General features: G+C 39.6%; 1 protein-coding gene across 10 annotated transcripts in view; it reads left to right on the forward strand.

The window, feature by feature from the left end:
* Window positions 1-16283, forward strand: part of TASP1 (taspase 1) — a 244064-nt gene that overhangs the window by 214579 nt on the left and 13202 nt on the right. For 2 of the 10 annotated variants that reach the window (XR_011530954.1, XM_070588803.1), the window contains one exon: window positions 10719-10783. The exons of 7 other annotated variants lie outside the window; for them this stretch is intronic. Coding sequence is in view for 2 of the 3 variants with exons in the window: in XM_070588803.1 (XP_070444904.1) it covers window positions 10719-10783 (65 nt within the window). In the remaining variant the exon portion in view is untranslated. Of the gene's footprint in view, window positions 1-10718; window positions 10784-16283 lie in introns of those variants that run through there. One more of the 10 variants, XM_070588802.1, reaches the window with a different exon arrangement.

Raw genomic sequence — 16283 nt, forward strand, 5'->3', positions numbered from 1 at the left:
GTATTCCATGGTTTTTGGATGGAATGTTCTGCATATATCTACTAAGTCCATCTGATCTAATGTGTCCTTTAAGGCCAGTGTTTCCTTATTGATCTTCTGTTTGGATGATCTATCCATTGGTGTAGGTGGAGTGTTAAAGTCCCCTGCTATTATTGTGTTACTTTCTCCTTTTATGTGTGTTAATAATTGCCTTACATATTTAGGTGTTCCTATGTTGGGTGCATAGATATTTACAAGTGTTATATTTTCTTGTTGGATCGTTCCTATTATCATTATGTAGTGCCGGTTTTTATCTCTTGTTACAGTTTTTGTTTTAAAGTCTATTTTGTCTGATATAAGTATTGCTACCCCTGCTTTCTTTTCTTTGCCGTTTGCATGGAATATCTTTTTCCATCGTTTCACTTTCAGTTTATGAGTGTCTTTAGGACTGAAGTGTGTCTCTTGTATGCAGCATATACATAGGTCTTGTTTTTTTAATCCAATTGGCCACCCTGTGGCATTTGATTGGAGCATTTAGTCCATTGACATTTAAAGTAGCTATTGATAAATAGGATTTATTGCCATTTTGTCCCTTTCTTTTTGTGGGTGTTTTAATAGTTCTTCTCTGTTCCTTTCTTTTTCTCTTGCTCTCTTCCCTTGTGGTTTGATGGCTATCTTTAGTAATATATTTGATTTCTTTTGTCTTACTTTTTTTCTTGCTTGTTATAGGTTTCTGATTTGTGATTACCATGAGGATCTTATTTAATATTCTATGCATATAACAGTCTATATTGAGTTGATAGACTCTTTAGCTTGACCTCTTTCTAAAAGCTCTACTTTTTCACTCCCCTCCTCCCACATTTTATGTTTTTCAAATCATATATAGTCTCTTGTTTGGTGTGTGTCTATCCATTACCCTCTTATCATTGAAATAGGTGATTTTAGTACATTTGTCTTTTTTTTTAATTAATTTATTTTTTTCTCCTTTTTCTCCCCAAAGCGCCCCGGTACATAGTTGTATATTCTTCGTTGTGGGTCCTTCTAGTTGTGGCATGTGGGATGCTGCTTCAGCGTGGTTTGATGAGCAGTGCCATGTCCGTGCCCAGGATTTGAACCAACGAAACACTGGGCTACCTGCAGCAGAGTGCGCAAACTTAACCACTTGGCCACGGGGCCAGCCGCAGTACATTTGTCTTTTAACCTTCGTATTATCTTCACAGGTAGTTGTTCTGCTACCTTTACTATATTTTTACTTTACAAGTGATTTTATTGCCTGGTTTTTTGTTATTGTTTTGTTTTTTTGATAATTCTTTTTTTTAATCTCTATTTGTGGTCATTGCTTTCCCACTTAAATAAGTCCCTTCAGCATTTCTTGCAGAACTGATTTCTTGGTGATAAACTCTGTAATTTTCGCTTGTCTGGGAAGCTCTTTATCTCTCCTTCCATTCTGAATGGCAGCCTTGATGGATAGAGTATTCTTGGCTGTAGGTTTTTTCCTTTTAGCACTTTAAATATGTCGTGCCATTCTCTTCTCACCTGTAGGGTCTCGACTGAGAAGTCCGCTGATAGCCTGATGGGCTTCCCTTTATATGTCACTTGTAGCCTTTCTCTTGCTGCTTTTAGGATTCTCTCTTTGTCTTTAATTTTGGACATTTTAATTATAATATGTCTTGGTGTGGGCCTCTTTGGGCTTATCTTGTTTGGAGCTCTTTATGCTTCCTGTACTTGGATGTCCATTTCCTTCCTCAGGTTAGGAAAATTTTCATCTATTATCTCCACAAATAAATTTTCTGCCCCTTTGTCTCTGTCTTCTCCTTCTTGGACACCTATAATCCGAGTGTTAGCATGCTTAATATTGTCCCAAAGTTCCCTTAGACTGTTCTCATGCTGTCTAATTCTTTTTTCTCTTTTCTGTTCTGCTTGGGTGATTTCCTCTAGTCTTTTGTCTAGCTCGCTGATCTGTTCTTCTGCCTTCTCTACTCTTCTATTGAGTCCCTCTAGTGAATTTCTCACTTCCAGTATTGTATTCTTCATTTCTGATTGGTTTTTCTTGTATCTTCCAGTTCTTTGCTGATGTGCTCACTGTGTTCATCCAGTCTTCTCCCCAAATCTGTGAACATCCTCATGATATTTTGTTTGAATTCTTTGTCGAGTAGGTCACTTGTTTCTGTTTCATTTAGTCCTTTTTCTGGGGTTTTGTACTGTTCCGTTGCTTGGAAAGTATCCCTTTGTCTCCTCATTATGCCTCTTTCTCTGTGCTTATTTCTATGTATTAGGTGAGTCGGCTATGTCTCCTGATCTTGGAGAAGTGGCCTTATGTATAAGAAGCCTTATGAGGCCCAGCAGCATGCTTCCCTCTCATCACCAGTCCATAAGAACCAGGAGTGACCCCTTTGTGGGCTACTTGTGTCCTTCTGCTATGGCAGGGTTACTCCCACTGCAGGTACCCAGGGAGTCTAGTCTTTCCTTCCCTGGCCAGCTGTTTGTAAATCCAGTTTGGGGAGCCTCAGCACTGTTGGCTACAAAGTCTATCAGTACACTCCTATTGCAATTGTCCTCTTAATTGGGTTGGTACCCAGTGTAGCTGGTTGCTAGGCTCAGGGGCTTACGGTTGTGATAGGCCTCGGGCCTACAAGGCTGTTGTCAGATGTCTTAGGAGTGCAGCTAAGGGGGTCTGGCCCTTGACCTGGGGGCACTCAATTGTTTCAGGCTTTGGAAGGTGGGGCTGATCCTTTTTATGGCTATTTGTGAAGCACAGATCTTCCGCCACTGATTAGCCCCACCCTCCCACAGGACCACATACACCATCAACACAGTCCTGGCCCGTGCACACTTCTCAACCTCATGGAGAATACCCCAACACCGCCCTGCAGAGGCCCCCACCTCTCCACCAATGCCCTCCACAGTTCACCTGGTCCTCACACAGGCCCTGCCCCACAGAGGCAGACACCCTTGCCTGCCTGTAGAGGATCAAGGCACCCAGTCAATGCAGGCTGAAAAGTAGCCTGAGGGCTTGCTGTCAGGTAGGCCCAGTCCCTAGGGAGGGTTGCCTGCCCTGGCTGAACTGGATTAAATCTGTGTTCTAGTGGGCGTGGCAGACCCCTGGGCTAACAGGCCAAGGGATGAACCTCAATGGCTCCCACCAGGGTCGTGGCAGCACACCTGGACCAGCTCAGAACAATGGCCCCCACCAATGTCTCAGTCTCCAGAGAGGTCCCTCCTCTCACCAAGATGCCCCCAGAGCCCACCAGGTGAGCCTAGTTTCACTAGAGGACTGTCAGCCTTCTCTCTGGTGATTTTATGTTGCTGTAATAAGTGAGCTTGTGCGTGGGTGCTTTAAGACCTGGGTCTTTATGGCTTTCCACCGATAGCTTTTCTGGAGGTATCCTCACTGCAGTTAATAGCCAGCAAAACCACACAGTAAGACCCCCATCTCAGTTGGGCTGAGTCTGAAGTATGCTTATAGCAGTATCGCCCCCACTCCGGACCTCACTCCTCCAGGAAGGGCTGTATGCCTTAGGGTGTCTCCCACCTGGCCAGCTGAGAAGCTCCACTCCTCCCAAAGGTGACTTTTTTCCTCTCTGGCAGGAATTTTTGCCTCCTCCAGGCAAACTTTTAATGAATTATTTAGCCACATATGAGCTGGTGTGACAGATTAAAATCCTGAGAACCCCCAGTCACAGAGTGAGTCTTGCACCCACCACAAGTTCTTCCCTACAAAGCCTTCACCAAGTGAGCACACCAAAGGCTTGGAGCAGAGCAAAGAACTGAGAATGATTCAGCATAGTGCATAGGATTTTCACCAAGTGCATGGCAATGGCACAAGAAAGACTAGAAGCAAAGCAGGAGAGCTGAGAGACAGATGTATAGGTATAGTGGATCAAGTGCATGGCAGTTGCAACAGAAGGCTGGGATAAAGAAAAGAAATGAGAAGAAACCTCCCTCACATCCCAAGGTGTACGGGACCTCCATCAAGGCTAGGCAGCATCCTACTGAAGGCTAGTACCAGGGCAACAGGCTGAAGAAATATGCCCTGGCACAGAGAGCTAGGGGAGGTTATCAAGAGAAAAGAGAACACCTAAGCAACCCGGAAAGCTGGTGGCTGGACTATAAACAAAGAGAAATCTGCCATAGTTAGAATGCTGGTAGCTGGATTATAAGACATAGAGAAGTCTTCAGAGTCTCACCAGGGCTCAGATCCCAGACCTTGCTTAAGGGAAATTACTGATCCAGACCTCACAATATTAGCCAGTAGTGAACTGAATCTAAAACTACCACAAAGCCCAGCTCAACTGGACATTAGATTGACTGAGTCCTAACCTGGTGGAAGGAGTGTTCCATTTTCTTAGGGTAAATATTATTTATTTTAAATATAATTTACTATTCTTTTACATGCAGTTTCTGTCATATAGTAAAAATTATGAGTCCTGTGAAGAAACAAGAAGATGTGATTTGTACTTAAGAGAAAAATTAGTTAATAGATGCTTACCCACAGATGATCCAGATGTTGGAATTAGCAGAGAAGTACAATAAAATAATTATGATAACTATAAAAAGAGATGACAAGATGGAAATGGCATAACTGAAACATACAGTATCAGAAACAAAGAATTTATTTGATGGGCTTAACAGGAGACTGGGTGGAAAATATGATTAGTGAACTTGAGAACCCATCAATACAAATTATCCAAACTGAAGCACAAAGAGGAAAATGAATTTAAGAAATTAAAGAGAGTGTCTGTTACCTGTGGAACTATGACAAATGATCTAAAATATGTGCATTTGGAGTTATATCACTGTAATGTTCTTACAGCCAGCTCTAGTTGCCTGTGGTTAAGATTCAGTGCTTTCACTGCTGCGGCCTGGATTCGTTTCAGGGAACCACCCCACCCATCTGTCAGTCTGTCCATTGTGATACTGTGGCAACTGTGTGTTGCTGTGATGCTGAAAGCTGTCACTAGTATTTCAAATACCAGCAGGGTCACCCATGGCAGACAGCTTTCATCAGAGCCTCCAGACTAAGACAGACTAGGAAGAAGGACCTGCCCACCCACTTCTGAAAAAATTGGCCATGAAAACCCTGTGAATAGCCGCAGAGCATTGTCTGATATAGGACTGGAAGGCAAGAGGATGGTGCAAAAAGACTAGGCAGGGTTCCTTTCTGCTGCACACAGGGGCGCTAGGAGTCAGAATCAACTAACAATAACAACAACAAAGGTTCTTACATTGTTTATGAGATAGTATGTTAGTATTTGAATGTAGTTTGTGAAAGTTAAGGATGCTTTTTTAATCTCTAGAGTGACAAATTTAAATGTAACAAAAATGTTATAACTAAAAAAATCAGTACAAGACATAAAAGGAAATACTACAAAATACTCAATTAACCAAAAAGTAAGTAGGAAAAGAGGAAGAGAAAAACAAAGAACATATGAGACAAATAGAAAACAAATATAAAAAGACTCGAACTCAACCATATCAATAATTACATTAAGTATGAATAAACTAAATATTCTATTTAAAAGGCACAGATTCTCAGACTGAAAAAAACCCCAGAAGATCCAACTATATATCGTTTATAAGAAATGCACATTAAATATAAAGACTCAGACAAAATTGGTAGTAAGGTATGGAAAAATATTTAGCATGCAAATACTAAGCATAAGAAAGCTAATGTGGCTATATTAATGTCAGACATAGGAAACATTATGAGATAAAGCAGGACATTTTATAATGGTACTATTATCAATTCATCAAGAAGACATAAAAATTCTAAATGTATATGTACCTAGTAACATGAAGCAAAAATTGAGAGAACGTTTGCACTTCAAAGGACACTTTCAAGGAAGTGAAAAGACAATCTAAAGAATAGGAAAAAATATTTGCAAATCATATGTTTGGTAAGGGATTTGTATCCAAAATATATAAAGAACTCATAACTCAACAATAAAAAGACAAAAAATAGACAAGGGATTTGAATAGACATTTCTGCAAAGAAGATATAAAAATAGCCAATAGTACATGAAAAGATGCTTATCAGTAGTCATTAGGAAAATGCAAATCAAAACCACAATTAGATGCCACTTCACATCCACCAAGATGACTATAATCAAAAAGACGAACAATAACAAGTGTTAACAATATATGTAACATTCATATATTGCTGGTGGGAGTATAAAATGGTATAGCTACTTTGGAAAACAGTTTGGTAGTTCCTTAAAAAATTAAACCTAGAGTTACTGTATGACCCAGCAATTCCACTACTAGGTATATACCCAAGATAATTGAAAAGATATATTCACAAAAAAAACGTGTACACAGGAATTTATAGCTGTGTTATTCCTAATAGCTAAAAAAGTGGAAACAACTGAAATGCCCATCAACTGATGAATAGATAAACAAAATGTGAGATATTCATATAATGGAATATTATTCAGCCATGAAAGGGAACAAAGTGCTGATACATACTACAGCTTGGATAAACCTTGAAAACATGCTGAGTGAGAGACGCCAAACATAAAAGTCTGTATGTTATATGATTCCATTTATATGAAATGTCCAGAATAGACAAATCCATTGAGACACAATGTAGATTAACGGTTGCCAGGGGCTGGTGGGAGGAGAGTTTGGGGCATGAGTACTAATGAATGCAGAGTTTCTTATCAAGGTGATGAAAATGTTCTGGAATCAGAGTTGCACAACTTTGAGAATATACTAAAAGTACTAAATTGAACACTTATTTAAAGGGTGAATTTTATGGTATATGAATTGTGTCTCAATAAGTTTGTTAAAAATATCAGGGCTGGCCCCATGGCATAGTGGTTAAGTTTGGGGCACTCCACTTTGGTGGCTCAGATTTGCAGGTTCAGATCCTGGGTGTGGACCTATGCCGTTTGTCAACCATGCTGTGGCAGCAACTCACATATAAAGTAGAGGATGATTGGCACAGATGTTAACTCAGAGCTAATCTTCCTCAGCAAAAAAATATATATATATCAACCAATGGAGGAAAACCATATGATCATCTTGATGTCATATGCTCATCTTACCTTCCATTGATGATAAAAACCTTGACATATCAGAAATCTGATAAATACCTCAATCTGATAAAAGGCATCTACCAAAATCCTGCAGTCAAAATCATACTAATTGGTGAAATGCTGAACACTTTCTTTTCTTTCTAACATTGAGAACAGGCAAAAGTGGAGGTCCACTCTCATTACTTCTCTTCAGTATTTTATTGGCATTACTAAAAGTACAATAAATCAAGTAAAATAAATAAAAGACAAAAGTTGGAAAAGAAGTAAGAACTGTAGTTATTCTCAAATGACATGGAATGAATCTAACAAATGATGTGCAAGACCTGTCCTCTGAAAACTACAAAACTTTGCTGAAATAAATAAAAGAAAACCTAAATAAATGGAGAAATGTGCCATGTTCATGGATCCGAAGACTTAATAATACCAAGATAGGCATTCTTTCCAAATTCATCTGTAGGTTTGAAACAATCCCAAGCAAAATTCCAGCAGGTATTTTTTATAAGAAATTGACAGAATTCCTATGGAAATGCAAAGGACCAGACACTGCAGAATTTATCAAAACATTGCCTCAGAAATACAGATAGAAACTTGTGTCTCAAGAAGAAATTGAATGTATCTAATGTGGAGATCCAGAGTAGTCACTGGCAATGTGGCTGTTGTTTGTCATCAGATAAAAGAATTATCTTTACAATAAGGGACTTCCAAAATAACAAACGAGAAAGTATACATTCAACAACTTTAATAGAATAGTCTAGAAGAAAATGAAAGAAAATTTAAATGGAAACTTGTATCTTCTAATTTATGTATCTTGGTCAGCTTCTTAACAGGCTTACCTAATTGTTTATGTTCTTTATACTTATTAAAGTATATATTTTAAAATGTTAGCCTATTAATTTACTCTTGATTATCCAGTATTACCAATGTTGAACTATTAAAAGCACACAACGTCTAGTAAACTATCATAGGTTTCCCATAATTTCAATTTTCTTTTAGTCTGTTTAGAGATGGAAAGAATTTTATTAGGCAGAATTGCTGCTTTAGGGAAGTGATTTTTCTGAAATTGAATGAGGATCAGTGAAATAATTACCCCATTATTTGTTCTTAATCCTCTAACACTTTTTCATTCACAAGGTTATTAGAATATACCTGGCTAAGTAAGTGTATCCTCTCTAAAAGATAACAGTGTAACCAACAGAAGGCAGATGACTCTGACATACTGAGTCTGGGAGATAAGAGAAAAAATTGTTTGTAACCTATATTCAGAAAAATAGTCAAAGATTATAAAATGGGAAATAAATTCAGAGGTCTAAATTCAAAGCATAGAAATAAATGAGTAGAAATTACAATTTATTATGTTTTAAAGGGTATTAAAAAGTCTTGTTCTTTGGTCTGTTTTACCACTTTGGTTGTGATTATGTATGCAAATCTTGGTGACCATTAACATTTTCAAACTTAAAGTCTAAAAGCCTCAAAAAATCTACCTAGGGACCGGCCTGGTGGTGCAACAGTTAAGTGCGCACATTCTGCTTCAGCAGCCCGGGGTTCGCCAGTTCGGATCTGTGGTGTGGACATGGCACCACTTGGCAGCCATGCTGTGGTAGGCGTCCCACGTATAAAGTAGAGGAAGATGGGCATGGATGTTAGCTCAGGGCCAGTCTTCCTCAGCAAAAAGAGGAGGATTGGCAGCAGTTAGCTCAGGGCTGATCTTCCTCAAAAAAAGAAAAAAGTCTTCAAACCTTATGCATTAACATCTATGCATTTTATTGTATCTAAATCAAACCTCTATTTTTTAAAAGTCTTTGAGCAGATCTTAACAAGATCATCTATAAAGAGGCAGTGTGGTGTGATGCTTAAGAGGATGGGCTTTGGAGTTAGCCAGACTTGGATTTCGAACCTGGAGCCTCTGCTTTATAACCTGGGGCAGGTTATAACTCTTACCCCTGGTTTCCTTATCTTTAAAGTGGGAATACTACTGAAGCTTTCATAACATTTCATAACATCATAACATTCTGAATATTAATTGCATAATATAACTGAAGCGCATGTAATAGAGCAACATAAATTATGATGGGTGGTGGTGGTGGCAGTAGTGGAAGGAAGAAGTGGTGGTAGAAGTCGTAGAGAATCTCTCAGGGCCATCACATCACGCAGCTCCACAGCCTCGTTTACGCTGTAATTGTGCTCCCGAAGGTGCCGTTTACATTGCCTATGATAAGAGCTATACCTCCTAGATTTTTACCCTGTTGCTCTGGTGGAGATGGTAGTGGTTATTACATTTTGACAAAACATACCTCTAACTTGTAAATATAAACCAATTGGCAAGTGAATTTAGAGATCCCAGAAGAACAAAAAATTGTTTAAAGCTGCAAGAATAGACACACACACCCCAACCCTGCAATTCAAGCCAATATGGTGGTCATGGAGCCCTTTCAGAAAGCTGTCTGACTAGATGTCTACCAGCTTGACAGTTTCACAAACTTAGGTTTTTTATGAAATCTAAGATTTGCCTACAGCTTTTCTGTTAAGCTCACCTAACTGAATAACTTTTCTTTTAAAAGTAAGAGAGGAAAATATTGCTTACTAGCTACTGTTGAATTTTCCTTAGGTGAACCTTGAACATGCAAGCAGTCTTCTTGGATTCCACTGAGCACTAGACAGTGGAACACCTACAGGTATATTGACCATGAAGTCCTTAAAAGAGTTCCATGATAGTGGCCAGTGGCATTCAGTCACTGGATGGATTTATTGGACCATATGGATTTATTAGACCATATTTTAGATTTATGAAGAACCACCCAGATACAAATTGGCTTTAATATAAACCAAATTTTAACTGCTTTTGATAATCTGGTCCCCATATTACGCAACAACTGAAGAAGTCTGACCCCTGGCAGGAAGCCAGCTGCCTCAGGATGGTAGGTTATGCACCACCAGTAAGCTATGTACCAAGAAAACATCCCAGACAGCGAAATTTGGCAAGGGCACATATGGAACACAAGAACAAGTGGCTACTAAGTGATTTTACTTGTACCTTTTATGTTTGCCCAGAATTTCAAATAGAGAAAATTGCATTTCTTTTCCATGCTCTTAGGACTGCCAGGACGGTGCTGTTGGGTCTATTTAGAAAGTCCTGGAGACAGACAGAGAAAGATTGTACAAGACTGAATATGTGAAAAACAAACTTTAAAACAGAAGTTTCCTCAGCCTCAAGTTTATTTCTAAAAGTAGTTGGTAATTTTATTTTTGCCTTATTAGACTTACACCATCGTTTCTTCCAAATGATTCATTTGACATTGCTCCAAAGCAATAAATAGAATAAACACGGAGAGGGAGTTCACCATGTGGGCAAGAGCATAAATCTTCTCAGAGGAATTAACTCTATTTATCCAAATAAATCTCATTTTTATCATGATGTAGGGTTAGATATTTGCAAAGATAAATATGTCTGTTACCTGAACTTGTAGACACTCCATGTTAGTTGAAATGAGGTAAATAAGCCCTTTGTTTTTTGCTATAGCAACATGGGAAATATGAAAACATTAATTTGTCTACCTCTACATACTTACATAGTCATCAATCTGTGTAGTTCACGTCAAGTATAAACTTAACATTTGTGTGTCATCTTATTACCTGTTAGTACGCAACGTTTTAGGCAAGTATATACCTTCCCAAAGCAGACACATGCCTGCTGTTTGCCCACAGGACACATAACCATGGTGTGGAACTGAGACAAGCATCCTTCAGAATGATTGACCTTATTACCCACAGTGAGTGAATGGTGTTTTCTTTCTTTTGGTTGGAAAGCAGTGGACATATGATGAAACGAATTTTTTCTTGTTTTTTTAATACTAAAACAAACAAGGCCACAATCTTGGTCATGTCATTCTTACTTCATGTTAATTTCCTAACTTGAAACAAAGCGTTGGTTTCTATTATTGTAAATATTCAGGATCACCCATTGATTTTATGTTGTAAGAACTTCTGTTACATTATTTTGTTAAACAGGTGAGTGACAGGAGCTGAATCTACCAGGCATGCAGTATATGTGGAGTTGCCAATGGCCACACAGTGCCTAACACAAGTAGGCATTCCATAGATACATCTTTAATGAGTGACTCCATGTTGAGGTTTAGGGTAGAGCTTTGAGTCCAGATGCTTGTTTGGACACAACATTTTATTCCCACTGTCCTTCCTCCCCAGTAACCTCCAGAGCTGAGATCAAAAGCTGGATTCATCAGCAGATCAGCTTTTTAAAAAAATGGAAAATTTTTACATAAAATTTTTTAATTTACATGAAATACAAGTTTTGCATTAAAATTTTATGTGAGATTTAAACATTTTAAGTTTTACATAAAAATACAGTTTTTTTTCTCCTGATTTGTTTTCTCCTATAACAGCAAAAGATTTGGCAACACTGGGACCTACCTCCTATGTGACAGCGATTAGTTGGAATCAAGCGGTAGCCACCCTGTTTGTTGGGCCCTGGGCACTCCTCTGTGACAGTCCTACACCTGACCTGCTTCACTCACAGGCATTTGAGACTGACCCATGTTGTAGATTCTGAACCCTAAACAAAGTCTATCTGCTAGAATACATTTTTATTCCAGTACCACTCATTAAATAATATAGTTTCTTTCTTTTTTAAAGCCTTCATCTTGGAGTGTCCAGTCTGCAAAGGGTTTTAGGAAGTTCTAATGAGGGTTCTAATGTTAGGTAGGTCTCACTGAGAAGGTGACATTTGAGTAAAGTGTGGAAAGATTTATGGGAGCAAGGCGAGAGCATTCCAGGCATAGAGAACAGCAAGTGCAAAGGCCCTCAGGTAGGCACTCCTGGTTTTTGGAGGCACGATGAGAAGACCAGTCTTAGTGGGTCAGAGTAAGCAATAGGGGACCAGATCATGTAGGTTTTTATTGGTTACTGTCAGGATTTGGGCTTTTCCTCTGAGTTGGGAGCCTTTGGAGGGTGGCGAACAGAGGAGTGACATGATATGACTTAGATTTAAAGAGGCAACTCCAGCCGCTGAAAGGAAGACAGAGTGAAAGTTTGTTGTCATTCATGTGAGGGATGATAATGACTTGGAATAGAGCATTAGCTGTAAGGTGGTGAGAATCAGTTGGCTTCTGTGTGTATTTTAAGATACAACCAACAAGGTTTGCTGAGGGATTGGATGAAAGTATGAAGGGAATAGAGAAGACAATAATGACTCCTAAAGTTTTGGCCTGAACAGTTGCAAAAGTGGAGTCGCTATTTACTGGGGTGAGGAAGAAGGTGAGGGGAGGAAGAGGGCTTGAGGGGAAGTAGAAAGAGCTCAGTTTCGGATGTGTTAATTTTGAGATGCCTGTTAGGCATCAAATGGAGATACCTAGTACGTGGTTGGATATATGCATCTGGAGAAAGGACTAAACTGGAGATGTATATTTGGGAATCTCAGCATTTAAATGCTTTTTAAAACTACAAGACCAGATGAGAGCACCAAGAGAGTGAAAACAGACAGGAGAAAAGAGTCCTGAGGAACTCCTGTGTTTATAAATTGGGCAGATGGGGAGGAACCAGCAAAGGAGACTGAGAAATGGTCATAGAGGTTGGTGGAGAACCAGGTGAATGTGCTGTCTTGGAAACCAAGAGAGAAAGTATTTCAAGGAGAAGACAGTGATCAACTTCATCAGATGCTGTAGTCTGCTCCCATGAAGTTAGCTCTGAGAACAGACCATTGGATTTAGCATTGTAACTTGTTGCTTACCTTGATAAGAGCAGTTTCAGTGGAGTGGTCAAGGCAAAAGCTTGATTGTAGAGGGTTTAAAGAGAGAATGGAAGGAAAGAATTTGAGGTAACAGGTATAGACAGGTGTTTTAAAGAACTTTGCTGTAAATGGAAGTAAAGAAACGGAGTGGTAACTGAAGGAAGAGGTAGGTCTACAGAGTTATTACTCTTTTCTGTTTCTCCACTGCAACCGGATGCTTCACTTTATGTCCAAAACACCTCACAGATATTTTTCTATAAAATAAGCAGAGGAAAAGTGGTCCAACTATTGAGTCCTGGGGTACCTCAACATTTAGTGGCTGTGGAGGTGAAGAAGGACCAGCAAAGGAAACTGAGGTCTCAGCATTAGAGTAAAATGAAAGGGAAGTTTTGCACACCTTTTGTGGTAGTTCTGAGTTCAGCTGGAATTAAAGGATGACATTTGCTGACACTTGGGATGAGCTGGCTTAAAGAGTTGTGCAGGTTTCTTTACTGAAGGATGTCTGAAACTTTAACGTGCTCATGTGCCTATCTAGCTCTCAGAGTGGGCTGGGGCCAAGCTATAAGGTTGCAGCATTTCTCTGACATTTGACCAGGCTGCTTTGTTTCAGAGTGTCTCCCGGAACCCAGCAGGAGTCAGCTTGGGGGACGCTGCTATCTAGATCTCAAGGCCTTAACAGGTCTTTGGTGTTGCATGGGTCATATCAATAAGAAGTCAGGAAACAGATGGTTTTGACAAGGAGAATTTTCTTCAAAGAGTTTGTTGGTGGTTTTTTTTTTACTCCTCCCAAATTCCTCATTGACAGAATAACTGAAATTCTCAGGAAATAGTCCATTACACAAATAGTAGTTTCACTCTTTATGATAGTTTAAGCATTAGACTTTAATTTCTTTTTAAATACAAGATGCTCTTTTCAAGCTGTAGTAGAATTCATGCTATCTGGCAGCTTACCTGCCAGAAGATTGTAACTGACATTTTGGCTTTTCACCTAATACAAATCATCAGGATGTTGAGACTTCCCTACCAGGATCTCTAAGAAGAGGTTAGTGGACTGTCTTTACCAAGGAAATGGTGGCCCAGAGCCACTCCTTATAGAACTGAGAGTAAACCCCCAGCCTCTGTGCAGCGAGTGGGGGCAACTGCACCTCAGCCTGCAGGGCTCAGCTAGATCCTCTCCCCTTAGTTCAGCACCTTCTGCCACCATTAGCCCTCAGAGAAGAAATATCTGAGATGTTAGGTTACTTATATAAGGTCACACAGCTACAGAGAGGTGGAGCTAAGAGTCAGACTAGATAATCTGAACTCCAGAGCCCAAGCTTCTAAGCACTTAGTTGTCTGGAGAGGCCTAAGCTGGAGCTGTATATTTGGGAATTTCAGCATATAAATGCTTTTTTAAAACTACAAGATCGGTTGAGATCACCAAGGAAATGAACACGGGCAGAAAAAAAGAGGCCTGAGTCCTGGGGAACTCCCATGTGTATAAGAGGGGAGATGAGGAAGAACCCGCAAAGGAGACTGACAAGTTGTGGCCATAGAGGTTGAGGAGAACCAGGGGAATGTGGTGTCCTGAAAACCGAAGAAAGAAGGTGTTTCAAGGAGAAGAGTATGATCAATTCGATGAGATGCTGTTGCTGGGCCTTCTGTGGACATTACAGTTACTTTGTTCATTCTTTTTTGGCAACGCTAGGAGTGGAGTGGGGACACAGTCATGCGTTCCAAATTGAGTCTAGAATAGTAAGAAAAGGACATAGATTAACTTCTTAATAAATTTTATTGCTATATTAAACACTCACTAAATCGCTTTGCTACATAATTAAGAAAATACAGGAAAATGACAGGAAGAAAAAAATTAAACCCTGGTCCTGAAGGAATCCTTGAAATGTAGTGAGCTACCCTACATTAACTACTGTTGAAATTTTGGTATGTTTCCTTCTGGTTTTGCAACTTTGAATTTTTTTTTACACAATTGTGATTGTATGGGATACATGGAATGACATATGGATTTATTCTTGTTTGAAATTAATTTGTAATATAAAAATAGTACATGTTCCTCTTAGAATATTTGAAAAAGAAGAGTAAAGAAAATTTTAAAAGTCAGAGTAAAGAGTATAAAAAGTCTCTGGGGGCCGGCCCCGGGGCCAGTGGTTAAGTTTGCGTGTTCCGCTTTGGCGGCCCAGGGTTTCACTGATTCGGATTCTGGGTGCAGACATGGCACTGCTCGTCAAGCCATGCTGAGGCGACATCCTACATGCCACAACTAGGACCCACAACTAAAAATATACAGTTATGTACCGGGGGGCTTTGGGGAGAAAAAGGAAAAATAAAATCTTAAAAAGAATAAAATAAAGTAAAAAAATAAAAGGTCTCTGCAATGTCATTGCACACCGTTAACATTATGGTATCAGATGTGTATTTCCATATAGTCTGCATAACATTCCTACTGAGCTTTCTCCCTGCCTGCCTACCTAATTATCTAAGAGGTAGCTTAGGAACAGGCTTTGTTCCTGCAGAGATGGAGGTGCAAATCCTAGGCATGGAAGTGGGGGTGGGGTGAAAATCCACCCTCCTGGGCCCCACCCTCAGATGCTGATATAGTGGATCTTGGAGGTGGTCCTAAAATCACCCTCTGGGAACATCACTGAATGTTGGGCTGGGTCTAAGGAGAAGGTGATAAAAAGTCCTAGGACCAATTGGGATTTTAATTAGTTCTTAGAAGGGCTATTAAAAAGATCTATAACCTGAATTCTAGGAAAACTTCGACTGGGTTTTTTGAAAAATATTTAAACAACATTTAGAGGGCCTTTCTAATGCAAAGACTGTTAAAATCAGAAAGAACCCTGAATGTAATTGTCACATTTTTCATTTTTACCTACAAAGATGCTGAAGCCTAGAGAGCTAGTGACTTCCCAGTCCAGAGACTATCACATCCATCGGCAGCAGAGTTAAGGCTCAAACCCAGTCCTCTGAATCCCAGAATCATCCTGAAATTTGTTGGTAAAATTTGTGGCAATAACTTTTCTGAGCAAGCCCTATTTCACCCTGAAATACTATTTAGTCATAATAAGCCTCCTGCAGTAAAACGTGTGTCTCTTAACAGAGCTAGATTTAGAATCCTTCGTGGTAAGGCTTTGTGGGAGTAAGGAGAGCCCTAAATTTGGAGTCCAAAGGCTTTCATTCAAGTCTCAGTTTTTCCACTTCCTCTGTGACCCTAAGGAAACCACATAACCATTCTGAGTCTTACTTTATTTCATCTGAAAAATAGGTATAGTATTATCGACGAAAATAATCCATAACAAATCTATAAATGAAAATTTGGGTGAGTTTAGTCTGAGCTGAAATGTGAGGACCATGGCCCGGGGCCTTTCTTCCCAAAGGAAGAAAGGGCACCGAAGAAGTGGGGTGCAGAGAGTGGTTATATACCCCCAGAGAGGATGTTTCTCATAGGATTGAAATGTCCCTTTTACAATAGTCGCGAGACCGCTCTGTCGGCACAGCGATTGATGGAAATAGCAGGTAGGTCTGCTGTC

Source organism: Equus przewalskii, chromosome 21 (assembly GCF_037783145.1).
Source record: "Equus przewalskii isolate Varuska chromosome 21, EquPr2, whole genome shotgun sequence".
NCBI classification, from domain to species: domain Eukaryota; kingdom Metazoa; phylum Chordata; class Mammalia; order Perissodactyla; family Equidae; genus Equus; species Equus przewalskii.